The sequence below is a fragment of the Homalodisca vitripennis genome, chromosome 6 (genome assembly GCF_021130785.1).
Source record: "Homalodisca vitripennis isolate AUS2020 chromosome 6, UT_GWSS_2.1, whole genome shotgun sequence".
NCBI classification, from domain to species: Eukaryota; Metazoa; Arthropoda; class Insecta; order Hemiptera; family Cicadellidae; genus Homalodisca; species Homalodisca vitripennis.
In genome coordinates, this window is record NC_060212.1 from 15,531,101 (window position 1) to 15,546,230 (window position 15,130).

The following is a 15,130-nucleotide window of genomic DNA, read 5'->3' on the forward strand; positions in this document are numbered from 1 at the left end:
GAGATAAAAAAAAAAAAAAAACTGTTCCGTTTATGACTTAGCCCATCTCTAATACTGACCGTTGTATCGTTGCAGGCGGTGGCGAACCGGATGCAGACACGCTGCAAGTGCCACGGGATGTCCGGAAGCTGCGAGCTCAAGACCTGCTGGAAGTCCGCTCCGGACTTCCGGGTGGTCGGGAGTCTGCTGAAGGATCGTTTCCGGACCGCCATCATGGTGGACCAGTCGAACATGGGCAACGGCTCCCCCCTGGTCATCCACCGCCGTAGGAGGACTCGCTACAGGAAGCGGAAGCGGCAGAAGAAGAGAAGAAGGGATCTGTCGACAGAGCTCCTCTACTACCAGAAGTCCCCGAACTTCTGCGAGAGCAATGCCGCGGAGGATGTCGACGGCACCGTGGGTCGCCAGTGTAACAGGACCAGTCGGGGAGTCGACAGCTGCTCCTCCCTGTGCTGTGGACGAGGGTATAACATCATCAAACAACGCCGCACAGACCGCTGCCACTGCAGGTTCCACTGGTGCTGCTACGTCGTGTGCCAGAATTGCACGGTCGAGGAGTGGATCACTGTCTGTAAATAGTCCAAGCCCAAGAGTGGGCGGAGATTTGGAGCAGTTTCGGTTCCGTGTTGTCGATATCCGATAACCGGACAGTCGAACTTGGAACATTCGAAAATCTGGATTATTCGAACTGTTGTCCCGATTACTTGACGTTCTTTACTTGAATAATAGTTTGGAATCTTCGGTCATTTGAAATTTGTATCGATAAACAATGAATATTCAACTAAAACAATTTTTTATTACTTATTTCCAGACACGTGTTTCGGCTCTAAATAATGTTTTTCTCATCTCTTTAAAGCCTCAGCTCTCGGCTATGCTGGCTTGTTTAATTCACTGTGGCTGCTATTCCTGTATGATTGGACCTCCCCTGGATTTGAACCCATGATCTCTCAGTTAGTGACTATATCCACTAGTCTGCGGAGGAGGACTTTTTTAAACTTCATTTAAGCCTCAGCTTCAGCTATGCCGGCTTCGAAGTGCACTGGTTTTTATTATTATTATTAATATTACATGATTGGACCTCCCCGGGATTTGAACCCGTGATCTCTCAGTTATAGAGCCGTGACTATATCCACTAGTCTACGGAAGAGGACTTCTAAGTAAATGATAAACAATAAACAACTAAATATACACATGTGGACCATTTAAACATATGTTAAATTTGTACGACACAGTTGTAATTTTGATTAGTTTTCTGTATTTAATATTTTAATTTTTTCAAAGATTGAGTTTGTCTTATTTTTTAGATATTGCTATTTAAAATGTTGTGAGGATCTTTGTTACAATTTAGGTAGATATGTAATTCTTCTTTCGTGTTTAATTTTTCTCCTTTCATTTCGACATCCAAAATTTAAATGTTCTTTTCAATATTTGTGTAGTTATGGTCAGTTTCTAATAAATGGTCAGCGAAATTTAAACTGATGATGGTTTAATATCGAAACACGTGTATGAAAATAAAATAAATCAAAATAGGGTTTTAGTTGATCATTCGTTATTCTAATAGAAAGATAACCCTGTAATGTGGAGTTAATAACACTAAATTAAATAAAGATAGTATTGGTGGTATTTTCAGTTTTTGAAAAATATCTAATTTTAAAATTCCATCTAAAAATTAGAAGTCTTCAACATTAACATACTTATGGTTGAAAACCTTCCTCAGAAATTCAACCAAACGTATCGTTGAGTAATATAACTTGTTCCGGAATCAATCGAGATATTACATTTTGCACCAGTTACAAATTTTCCACTTTAAAATTACAAATTACCCTATAGTGTCTGACAAGTATGAATTTTGACAGTTTTGAACCAAATCGTTTGACATAAATGAACCCAAACTGGATGAATTTTCTCGCTTGTTTCAACCCAGTTCCAAATATCTTTTGTAAAAAGGTCCTAATGTTTACATATAGACTAGTATTTGAATTAGGCGGCTTTAGACAATTTCACACCAGTTGTCTGATACGCTAAAATGTTTAAAACTTAAAAAAATATCATAAGTTATTAAATTTATGATAAAGTGAATCTTTTATAAATTAAATACGATCTTACTTTTTAATTCTATGTTTAATTTTTAAGTATATAAAATGCCAAAAAGTAGTATTATATAAATTATATAAAGACTTATATAAAATGTATTTATATTTCATTGTTATTAAATAGAAAAAAACAGAACAAAATTCATTATAACGTAAACAGTGTTATTATTCAACTACACAATAACCCAAAACTTGAAATATTTAAACAATTTGTTTGATATTTATTTCAGCTAGACTTTAAATATACTTTTTAATACAGATGTATATTTTGAAGCTTTAAAATTAGTGATTATCTTATGTAAAACATCACATAGTGAACTTATCTTAAATGTTATATATATCTTAATTATATATTTTGTTAAAAACAATTACAAAGCTGTATGTTTCAAATCTGTACTATTTTGCAGCCTTTTACATTTAAAATATACCAAATTGCACTTAATTTACTATCAGTAAAGGCTTATCAGTATTCATATTTTGTACCTGGATAAATCATTGTCGTCTTCATCTTCATCTTTGAAATCACATTTCATCTTAAATACTTCATCATCGTCTTCTTAGAAACCTAACTTACCTCAAAGTATTACTTTCGTTTAAGGACTAGACTTTAAGTAATTTATTAATTAGTTTAAGTGTAACCATTGTATATTTATTAATAAATGTTCAATTTTTATAATTTCATTTTCAATTACCCTTGAATTACAATTTATAAAAGATTTGTTGTAAAGTTTCGTCATTAAACGAAGATGAGATGCTTAGTGGACGTAAAAACCATTTAGGCGGCCATCTTGGTTTTATTCCTAAAGAACAATGATGAAGCTTAAAGACTTTTTCGCTTTTATGTTTGGTCGAATTTTGGTAGAATTATGAGAGATGCCTCATATAAAATTTATAATTATTTCATATTAAAATCTTTTTAGATTTTTCGATATTTTTATTGGGATTTCAGGAAAACACTTTTGGGTTTTGTCGTTTAAATATTCTAAGATTATGAAATTTACAAGAGAAACGAAAACGAGTCAAGATGTTTATTAATTATACCTTTAAATTAATATTATGCATATATTATATTACCTACATATATGCTATTGTACCAAACATTGAGTTTGCCGTTAGTTAATTTGATTGATTATATACTGTGTTCCATATTTTATGCGAAGTAAAGGGATACTATAAAAAACTTTGAAACTACAAAAGATATAGCAGTGATTAAATTTAAAAAGTTGCGCTTAATAACAATAATTAAACTCAATAAGTAAACTCTTTACCTAAACAGGATCAATAAATCAAATACGTTTTGGTCGAATTTGGAAATTAAACTTCAAAATAGAGTAAACTTTAATGTTATAAACTATACTATAGTAATTTCTCAAAAAATTATAAAAATAACATTTTACAGATAATTTACTAACAAAAAAATATAATGGATGACACATTAAGCGTACATGCTATCAGAAGCTTGGGTATTTAAATGACGTTCCAAAAGAACTATTTGTAGTGTATTAACTGCAGAATATGATTGAGGCATTTTGTAAGTAAGTATAATGGCACTATTTGTATAAACCGATATAATAGAATATCGACGAACCTGCAAAATGTAACAAAAGGGTTATTACACGAACAGATGGGCAGACGATTGGACTGGTCTTTTAATTTTTGAACCCAAATTCAATAGAGACCATTGACCAAGAGGAACCTATGTACCAAGTTTGAAGTTTCTAGGACCTTTTTCTGAAGAGTTATCGCACAGACGGATTGACCTTTGACCTCCTTACTGTAAAATTGTCATCGTCTTCTTTGGATCATAAGAAACCGAGGAAGAATTATTCATGCTTCAGTCTATAGGGCTTTTCTAATAAGACATCGTGAAATCAATAAAGTTCCTTGGGCCAAGTAGACCCATATGCCTAGTTTAAAGATTCTTGGACTCTTCTATCAAGAGTTACTTCATAGACATATTATACATACAAATGGAATGCTCTTTGATCTTTCGATCTTAAAATTAATACAGTTCCTTGGGCCAAGTAGAAACCATATACCTAGTTTAAGTATCTTGAACCTTTCTACCAAGAGTTACAACATAGACTTAAACATGCAGATGGAATACGCTTTGACCTTTTGATCTTAAAATCAATAAAGTTCCTTGGGCCAAATTAGAAACCATATACCTAGTTTTAAGTCTCTTGAACCTTTCTATCAAGAGTTACAATATAGACTTATACATACAGACGGAATACGCTTTGAACTTTTGATCTTAAAATCAATAAAGTTCCTTGGGCCATGTGGAAACCATATACTTAGTTTTAAGTCTCTTGAACCTTTCTATCAAGAGTTACAACATAGACTTAAACATGCAGATGGAATACGCTTTGACCTTTTGATCTTAAAATCAATAAAGTTCCTTGGGCCAATTAGAAACCATATACCTAGTTTTAAGTCTCTTGAACCTTTCTATCAAGAGTTACAATATAGACTTATACATACAGACGGAATACGCTTTGAACTTTTGATCTTAAAATCAATAAAGTTCCTTGGGCCATGTGGAAACCATATACTTAGTTTTAAGTCTCTTGAACCTTTCTACCAAGAGTTACAACATAGACTTAAACATGCAGATGGAATACGCTTTGAACCTTTTGATCTTAAAATCAATAAAGTTCCTTGGGCCAAATGGAAACCATATACCTAGTTTTAAGTCTCTTGAACCTTTCTACCAAGAGTTACAACATAGACTTATACATACAGATGGAATACGCTTTGACCTTTTGATCTTAAAATCAATAAAGTTCCTTGGGCCAAATGGAAACCATATACCTAGTTTTAAGTCTCTTGAACCTTTCTACCAAGAGTTACAACATAGACTTATACATGCAGATGGAATACGCTTTGACCTTTTGATCTTAAAATCAATAAAGTTCCTTGGGCCAAGTGGAAACCATATACCTAGTTTTAAGTCTCTTGAACCTTTCTACCAAGAGTTACAACATAGACTTAAACATGCAGATGGAATACGCTTTGACCTTTTGATCTTAAAATCAATAAAGTTCCTTGGGCCAAATGGAAACCATATACCTAGTTTTAAGTCTCTTGAACCTTTCTATCAAGAGTTACAAAATATACTTATTCATGCAGATGGAATACGCATTGACCTTTTGATCTTAAAATCAATAAAGTTCCTTGAGCCAAGTGGAAACCATATTTCAAGTTTTAAGTCTTTTGGTCTCCTTCATCAAGAAATACAGCATAGATGGCCGAACGAACATACAGATGCGTAACCTTGATACATAATCTATAATGATAAAGTGCTGTGATGTTCCTTCACCTTGTTCTCCGCTCGTATGCCAAGGCTTGTAAATGGTTTAAAGGAGTTGAAATAGGCTGACTAACGAGATTAGGGAAGCCTTGTCAATGCTCGGTTGTAGGGGTTGAGTGCTCTACCAGTGTCTGAGTCAGCCTGTGGCGTCCATACCTCGCCGAGGTGAGTCTGTTTGTCTTAGCATCGTCCATAAATTTATGGTCGGCATTCGTGTAAGAAACAGGATTAATTTGATTGTCAATTAAATTCTAATGTTAACTTTTTATTGGCTACAAGATAATTGTTAAGTACAACTGTTTTGCTGTAAAAACATTTTGTTTTTCGACTTTCCCCTTACTACAAAACGCTTTTGGAAACTGTTGGTTAATTGTTGTATTCATCGTTTTGAACCCCACCGAATAAATAAATTTTTTTTGTAATTTAAAATGAAAATTTTAATGGTTACCTTTAGATACTCTTACATACCACATGCAGTGTGATGCAAAAAGTGCGTTTGCCGTTTTATTCTAAAAAAGTGTAGATTTTAGAAATTTTGCAACGAGAAATTGGTTTTTTGAGGTCACTAAATATACTGAAAATATTTTTGAGAGTTACTACAAAAGAGAACCACTTCAAATGTCTTTAGGACAAATAATCAACAAAAAATAAATTTAAAATTGTTTGACTTTTGTATCAGATTTTGTAATTGGATGCATCAGTGTCATTTTATTAGATAGAAAAACTAACATAGCAATCGTTAGTATAAATGAAAATTGTGTAATGTTCCAATTGAAAAATTGGGTTGGTAATAGTAATTAGAAGTAAGATGACCAAAAGTATCAAATAAGTTAAGGGAACCTGTATTGAAATTTTTAAGTAACTTGTACAAATTATAATCATTTTCATCACACACATATCTTTATTGCGTAATCTTTCATATCCTGCAATGAAAACCAATGATAAACTGACTAGGGACCATTCATCTGAAAACATCTCTTCTTTATTGCAGGGTGTATGAAAATAACTATCCTAGTGTTGACTAAAAATATTAAGTAAATACAGCACATCGAATAAAATATTGTTTGAAGTCGAGATTATAGTGTTTAATCGCTACCTATGGGAACAGAAATATTCGAACACCCTAAGAACAAATTCCTCGACAAAAATAATTCTCTTCGACATTGAAGAGCTGCATGTCTCCAAATACATTATGTCTTCCTCTTCGGGAGTACATGATTATGAGTGTTGGAAAAATTGTATCCAAAAAGTTAAAAGTTGGAGGGAAGGGGCAACGAAATGGTCTCGAAACATCCCTAGTGTACTAGTGATCAGCAGTACCAAACTAAGTACATAAATACAAAGTAAATCCCGACCGAAAGATACTTATAACAGTCCTGGAAGAAGTAGATAGACTTTGTGACAGTTAAAATATGGGTTATTTTAGAAATACAGGATTCCATCTACATTTGCACAAGGCCACTTTTTCTCCCTGGCCATTAATAATAGAGTTGTGGTTTTTTCAAATTTAAAACGGGCGTCGTAAAAAGACGAAATTGCGTACCAAAATTGGGCTTGAAAAACCTGTTTCCACAAGTTACAAAATTTCGAAACTGGAGGTGGTTTAGGTCCCTAGAGGTAATTTTCGGCGGAGTTATGTACAAATTTTGCATAAGTTCTACTGTGTAGACAATTTTAATGGGACGATTTCGTATTAAAATATTTAACTTATGACTTTTGAAAAGAGTTTGTAAGGAGATTTGTTTGCACCATTTTATTATTGTTAGTTCTCGACTGTAATCTACAATAATCTGATATTGACATCTTTGTATAAAACAAATTCTTTTGTCATTGGAAAGTCTGAGATTAGTTTATAATGGGTTCGGGTTTTTAGTGTCATACCTGACCTCCGGATAAATAACATGGAAGCATTATGCATTATAAGTATGTTCAGGATACCCTTGAGTAATTTAGGGATGCGATGAGGAGTCTGGAATACAGCTGTCTACCAGTGCAGTACAAACTGAAATTCTTGTGGTTACGGCACCGCATGAAATAGAAATAAGACCTAACCTGACTACTCCATTGATTGTCATCATTAATTGGCGTATTAAACAATAATACCTACCAATAATTTCTGCTACTATACAGAGTGTCCCATAACTCTCTGGACAAAGGTATACCACGTTATTGCTCAGGTCAAGACAAACATATTTCACCTAATGAACATGGGTCTCCGATGCTTAGTTTCTCATCTGTCTGTCTGTATGTGTTTTTTATAAAACAATTAATATATTTAAAACTAATAAATTAAATAATACCCAATTTTGCTCAAACGTTTAAGATAATAAGGTCAGTTAGTGGACAAAGTATAATGAAATTATCTTTAGTATTTTCAAAATCGTGGCGTTAAAACTTGTATTCTTTGAATATCTTAGGAACATGCAATTTTTCTCAAGAATTACAAGAATAACAGTTTTTATAGGATTTTATGACAAATATAATGACACAAAAATTATTTAAATCTAGCAAAAATTAGCTGATTTAGAGCAGATTTACTGTGACAAGACATGGTCCACATTGAGGTTCTCAGTGAATATCCAACAATACAAACACTGAATAAACGGCAGCTCTCAATGTGGGCCATGTCTTGTCACAGTAAATCTGCTCTAAATCAGCTAATTTTTACTAGATTTAAATAATTTTTGTGTCATTATATTTGTCATAAAATCCTATAAAAACTGTTATTCTTGTAATTCTTGAGAAAAATTGCAGGCTCTTATAATATTCAAAGTTTAAAAGTTTCAATGGCCGCCATTTTGAAAATACTAATGATAATTTAATAATATTTTTTTCAGTAACTGGCCTTGTTATCGTAAACATTTGAGTCAAATTTGGTATAATTTAATTAATTAGTTTTTAAGAAATTAAATCATTTTTATAAAAACACATACAGACAGACAGATGGGAAACTACTAAGCATCGGAGACCCATGTCCATATGATGAAATATGTTTGTCTTGACCTGAGCAATAACGTGATATACCTTTGTCCAGAGAGTTACGGGACACCCTGTATAGCACACTTCATTCAATAAAACCTATCCCTCAAGCGTAATCGTCTTCAACAACGTGTTTTTCGGAATTTTGGAGTCTCAATTTGATATTTAATGGAAATTACTACGTAGGTGTTACGTTCATTTAAAGAGTGTATTATAGAAAAATTGACTTCCGCAACAAACTTCCTGTGTGAAATAAATACACAAGTTTTGTACATTTTAGATTGACACAAAAATGGTAGTTCGAACAGCGCTTGAAACTGAAATTTCATCTAACTTAAAATACTAAACTTGAAATATCTATAAAATTGCCTATTATCAAAGATTTGCCTAAATAATCTTCAAATTTAACTGTAATTTCCATTTACTACAAAATATACCCGAATTAAACAATAATACCGCGTCTTGTGGGTCAGCTATTATAGCAGGAGTAATGTCATTTTCCGTCAAATAAATTAGCTTACACCGTAGAGGACTAATGCTGTCACAGAGAATGGTTCTCCAAAATAGACTATTGAAAAGATAATTTTCATTAGGGTTTAAAAAATTGATATGTTACAAACATAGGTAGACGTAAATGAGGACTATAAATTAGTAAAACTAAACTATACAAATTATTAATGCACTTTGATATTTACAGCAATATATGATGTTTTTTTTATCTCTGAACGTCACAGAACATAGATAACCAATACACCGGGAGAACTATAGAGTTAGTGGAACTAATTTCGAGGAATGTACAAATTAAAGGAATCGTACATTTTGGAAAACCGTATTTATTTATTTATTCTTCCAACGGAATTACACCAGTAGTACACATAAATATGTTAAAAAGACTATACGCGATTAATAACACTAATAATATTTACATACAGTGTGACCATTAAGTCTTAGGACGACTTTATAACTTTTAAACGACAAGAGATATCATAACCAAAATTTTGTATACTGTTACTGGAAATTATAAGCTACTTTTCTGTGTACATGGTGGTCGTATTTAACCTTTGGGGGACGGCGCCCGTCGGGGGTTATAAGGAAATCTTTAATGACAGCCTATGTTGAGTTGTACATCATTTTAAAGGTCTAGTTGAACTAAAAGCAATGCAGCAAACCGGACTTCAAAAGGTTGATCCAGTCGGAAGAAATCGCTGTTCAAAGTTTTAAAAATGTTTAATCCCATTATTACATAAGAAATAACTAATACTTTAGCTGTTAGAAGATAAGGGGAATACTTAGTGAACTCATTTAAAAGTAGATGTTCAAAAATGTTTCCTTTCGGCCGTCTGACAATGTGCTACGTCTAATCAGAAAAACCTGCTGCATTAAGAAAGTACAATGAAAAGTGAAAGCAGTGCCACTAGGTCAAGGTTTCCCATTCACTGGACTTCCCCATAATGGCTGTTATCTGTCTATCAGTTCACTTATCAGTTCCACTTAAGCTACAGTACTTTTTTTTAGCCATATCCTGTTACTGTAAGTTATAAGTTTTAAGAGATGTTGCTTAGTGAGCGTGAAAGAATTACACTCTTAATGATACGCGACTGGGGTGATAATGTAAGACCGTTTGCAGAAGTAACACATTTATTCAATGCTACGTTTTCCTGATAGAGCTTCCTATTTCTAAATCCACAGCACAGTACACAGTTGCTCGCTTTTTAAACACTGGTAGTGTTAAGGATCGAGCCAGATCTGGACGACCAAGTACTACTGTGACAGACGAAGACGGCTCATTAGACATTCTTCAGTCTTTCATTGAAAATCCAAACGAAATCATTAGATCAGCAGCACAATCTCATGAATAGGTCGTGAGTCAGTTCGCAAATTATTAAAGAAGTCTGGTTTCAAAGCATACCGTGTTTGCAGGAACTAAGCGAAGATGATTTTGATCGCCGGATGGAATTCAGTGAAATTATGATGAATAAAATTGACCAAAACCCAATACTTTTAGACGGTATTGTATTGAGTCAACTTTTTATGTTGAATGGCCATGTTAAAAGGCATAACTGCCGGTATTGGGATAATGTTAACCCACACTGGATGAGTGAGTGTCACACACAACATCCCCCAAAATTAAAACGTATGGGCAGGTATCGTACGTAATTCAATTATAGAACCATTTTTCATCGATGGAAATTTAAATGCCAACAAGTATCATGATACTCTCCAAAATGAGATTGTTCCTGCTTTACAAGCTAGCTACTCTGGGCGCTGACTTCCAAACATGTTTTTTCCAACAAGACGGAGCACCGCCTATGGGGCTACATCAAGGACAAAGTGTATCGAACTCAGCCTACAGATCTGAAAGAACTCAGAAATAGGATATCACATGAAGCTCAAGCTATTCCACGAGAATACATACAAAATGCAGTAGCCGGCTTTCATAACCGGTTAGCACATTTCCAGACGAACCGATGGTGAACATTTTGAACACCTACTTTGAAAGACTTTCAGTAAGTATTCCTCTTAACTTCTAACAGCTACAGTATTAGTTATTTTCTAGTGTAAAATATGGTATTGAACATTTTGATCTTTGAACAGCGATTTCTTCCTACTGGATCAACCTTTTGAAGTCCGGTTTTGCGGCATTGTTTTCAGTTTCACCAGACCTTTAAAATGATGTACAACTCAACATAGGCTGTCATTAAAGATTTTCTCTTATAACCCCCAACGGGCCGTCTCCCAAAGGTGAAATCCGACCACCATGTACACAAAAAAGTAGCTTACAATTCCCAGTAACGGTATACAAAATTTGGTTGCGATATCTCATGTCGTTTTAAAAGTTATAAAGTCGTCCTAAGACTTAATGGTCACCCTGTATATAATTAAATAACAAACAGTGTTCAAAATAAATAATCAACAAAACAGCGAATAAGTAATAAATATAAGTAAGTTAACAAATAATCAAAAAAAGGTAAAAAACAAAGACAATAATAAATAGTTAAATATAAAAACGAGCAACAGTAATAAATGTGTAGTGTATGATAAGAACTAAATAACAACTAAGTGATAAAAAAGTTTGACAAATAACCATATGCGAAAATAACAATATATAACTAGCAACATGCAAGAAAAGATAAATAATCAGGAACAAACAAACATAAATAACAAACAACAACATCTTAAATAATTTAATAATTTAAAATAAACATTGCATGCATCTAGATAATGACACTTGTTTTTGTCTTATTCAGTGTGAAACAAAAGTCAATTAGATTAAATAATGGCGTAAATATGATTTCAAAATGGCAATTTTCGGATTTGTATATTGTATGTTATACTGTCCATGCTATGTAATGACGTCACATGGCGGTTATAAGACTTGGGACAGATAAAGAGTGATGTGATGAAATTAAATGGGATGTGTCCATTGGAAGATATATGTAAGGTTTCAGTAATATTTAAGGACACAGGCAAGGATGTATAATCATGTCAGAGACATTCGTCATAAGACAGTCTTAGAATGACCTAAATTTCCATTTAAGGGTTTCTTGTTGATGAACTGGGGGATGTTTATTAAGGGCTTCATCCCCAGATACCCATGATGCACGCTGCAGGTTATGAGCTTTTGAGTGGACGATCAAAATGTGATTGATATGGTGACGTGATCATCCTATTGATCATGACGAATTTCAGGAATAGGATTCCTGAGTAATGTTGTATAATTCAAAACGATGACCCTCTTCAAGGATGATGCAACATGAACGGATATGTTCCTTTAGAGGTACTGCTCAAATACTTTTAATAAATTTGGTTGATTTGAGAAATTATTTCATACCCAAGACACGTCAAAGGTTTTAAGAGATAGATACCCTTGCGGGCCTCCATGATGTTAATGATTGCATCGAGGATGGGGTCTTATCCAGTAAACATTGCCATCATTGTACTTATCGCATGAGTACTAGGATACACAATTCGTCATTCTGTAAGACTGCCCTTTCACATCATTGTGATTATATAAATATTCGCTAACGCTCAACAATTGGTGCATTAACGATCCTATTCTAAACCAAATTCTTACTGTCCTTACTAGTCCATGAAGCTTGGAAGTCTAAGAAGAAATGAAGTTTCGTACAAAATTTCAAGCCTACAGATGAAATATATCTCGAGATACCTTGCCACAAGATACATTAACAATTATTTTCATTAAATTAGGTTTCACATCAGTGCAAGGACGTAGCCAGCGAGGGAGTTTAAGGGGTCAAAATTCTTGAAATATTTCAAATACCGAAGACTTACCTGAATACGATTGTCCGCAATTATGTTTTTATACGAAATAAAGTTATGGAATTTTATTTAAGATTCTCTTCCGTACAAGATTTATTTTATTAGAAAATACATTAAGCTTGACACTCAAACGTTTTCAAGATTACACGATTTTATTTGCACTGAAAACATGACTTATCATGAATTTTTAATGACTATAACTTTGGCTTATTTAAGTACTCTGACGGTTAATTTGATACAATAAATTCAATTTGCAAGAATTTTTAATTATTATTATTCTGTGAGGTGTACAGAAATGTTTATTTAAACATAACAGTACATTTTATTACAACATTTCCTGAATTTTGGTAAGGAAATGGACTAATTATGTTTTTCCTAAGTGCTGTATGCGTTATGGTATGAAATGTTACACGATATCGTGTACGATTTGAGGTCAACGCTAAATGTTTTATTTATTCTAAACGTATGGCTTAGTTATTTGATTTATTTTTCCCAGAACAAAACTACGTTGCTGACAAGTTAGCAGTGCCAAGCTTTAGCTATTTGCATTCCCACGAATGGACGACATCGAACTCATGTATCACTGATTTATTTCGACATTCTACACGATAGTTCCATTCGGACTTCCGAGGTTTTTGGTTTCCAAAACTGTAAATTGGATAGCATGAAACATAAAACTTGAGGAATTTTCGCCAAATATTAAAATGTGGGAAATGTCACCATTTTATCAAAAAGATGAATTATGTTAAGAATGTGTAACTTTAAAACCAAGCACAGTTTCGCTACCTTGAAGTATAATATACGGTCTCTACGTGTGTTCCTATGAGCCCAACTATCCCAGATTTCATGTCAACCTAGTCAAAGAAAAGTGGCGCTGTCTTCTTACCTAAATGCTTAGATTTTAAAAATGACCTGAATTGAAGCTCGTGTTATTGGCTTTTGGATTGTTACTTTGTTACTTGAGTAAATTTTTGTATTCCATGATGAATCATAGATATTTTAAGTATTCCCTGAGCCATCTCGTAATCAGGCACACGAAGTATGGTGAAGAGGGCACGAAACTGTAGTGTGTACATGAAAGACTGTAATTTTGTAAGTCATAATTCCTCGAAATAGTCTCATTATCTTAAACTTTGATTCATATCATAAAATATTCATATCCTTATCTTCAGCTGCTTTTTTTTAAGTTTTAAAATCGGCTGTAATGACTACTTTAAACGTTTATAATTTCTCGCTGGGTAATCAAAACATTCTTCTCCACTGTGCAATTTGGGAATAATGAATCAACTGAAAGCGATTGAACAGCTTAAGGTATACTGAAATTGAGATTTTAATATAACATTTTGTCGGCAATAAACCCTTTAAGGACAAGAAGCTTTGAAAAGCTGTCAAGGGCAACCTTGTATGAAGTTATATGACCAAAACAACACATTGTAATCGTACATTAGTAGAGAGACTTTCAATTCTTTGGTCAGTGTGCTATTAACTGTTCGTATTAACTAACTAGACGGTTATTGTGCAATATGTTAAAATTAATAATATGTTAGTAATAGAAACTAATCTTGTCAGAGTAATCAACTTTTGCATTTATGTAAATTAGGTACAGATTTAACAAACGTATCACTGATATTTTACGAACGATTCAAATTATTTATGAAGAAGAGTAAACCCGTAAATTATTATTTTTTTTTATTTAATCACTATTGATTCAAATTATTTATGAAGAAGAGTAAACCCGTAAATTAATTTTGTATTGAATTGGTTATTTGTTTTAAGCGAACAGCGGAATGATAATAAAGTAACAAAAAGGTATACACTATACCGATAGGGAGGACTTGTCCATTCTCTAACAAATAAAGCGATGTCTCTTTAACCAGGCGTCCACGGGTTCGATTTCCAGAGAGGTCACAAAAAGTTTTATCTTAGAAATAATAAAGCAAATAAAGCAGCCCACATACCTTAAAGCTGACACATAACATAGAAAAGGGAATTTTTATATTGGGAGAAAATTACGTTTTTAATCCTTCATTGTAACTGCAATGAAAAGATAATAAGATTTTGGATATTTACCATCGTTATATGTTACAAAATGTATAACAATACGTTTTGAGGATTGAAATCTACACTCCTCGTTATATCAGAAAACAATTAGTACTACATGCGGTAATGGACTGCCACTAAAAAAGAAAGAAAAAAAGAAAAGGAATTACATATCCAAAACCTCTTGGAGTCCTGAGAGGACAAAATGAGCACAAATGACGAGTGCGAAAAGACAAGAGCACAAACACACAACACACCTTACACATGCGAAAGTGGGACACTAACAAGAAAGTCATTATTGGCATTTACTGTGGTATCGCGGCGTGTCATCTGAAGGCGTGCAATGAGACTGGTTGGGGATGGTTGGGAGGGAGAAGAAAAAAACGTAGCCGCCTCCGGCCCTATATTTTGGTACTAGACCTTA

The 15,130-nt window shown here is 33.4% G+C and overlaps 2 protein-coding genes across 3 annotated transcripts in view; both read left to right on the forward strand.

The window, feature by feature from the left end:
• Positions 1-1,252, forward strand: part of LOC124364138 (protein Wnt-10a) — a 70,823-nt gene extending 69,571 nt beyond the window's left edge. For both annotated transcript variants that reach the window (XM_046819368.1, XM_046819367.1), the window contains exon 4: positions 76-1,252. In XM_046819368.1, coding sequence (XP_046675324.1) covers positions 76-579 — 504 coding nt within the window. In that variant the 3' untranslated portion in view covers positions 580-1,252. The remainder of the gene's footprint in view (positions 1-75) is intronic.
• A 4,198-nt stretch (positions 1,253-5,450) lies between these two features.
• Positions 5,451-15,130, forward strand: part of LOC124364139 (neither inactivation nor afterpotential protein C) — a 61,564-nt gene continuing 51,884 nt past the window's right edge. The window contains exon 1 of the mRNA XM_046819371.1: positions 5,451-5,571. The gene's annotated coding sequence lies outside the window, so the exon portion shown is untranslated. The remainder of the gene's footprint in view (positions 5,572-15,130) is intronic.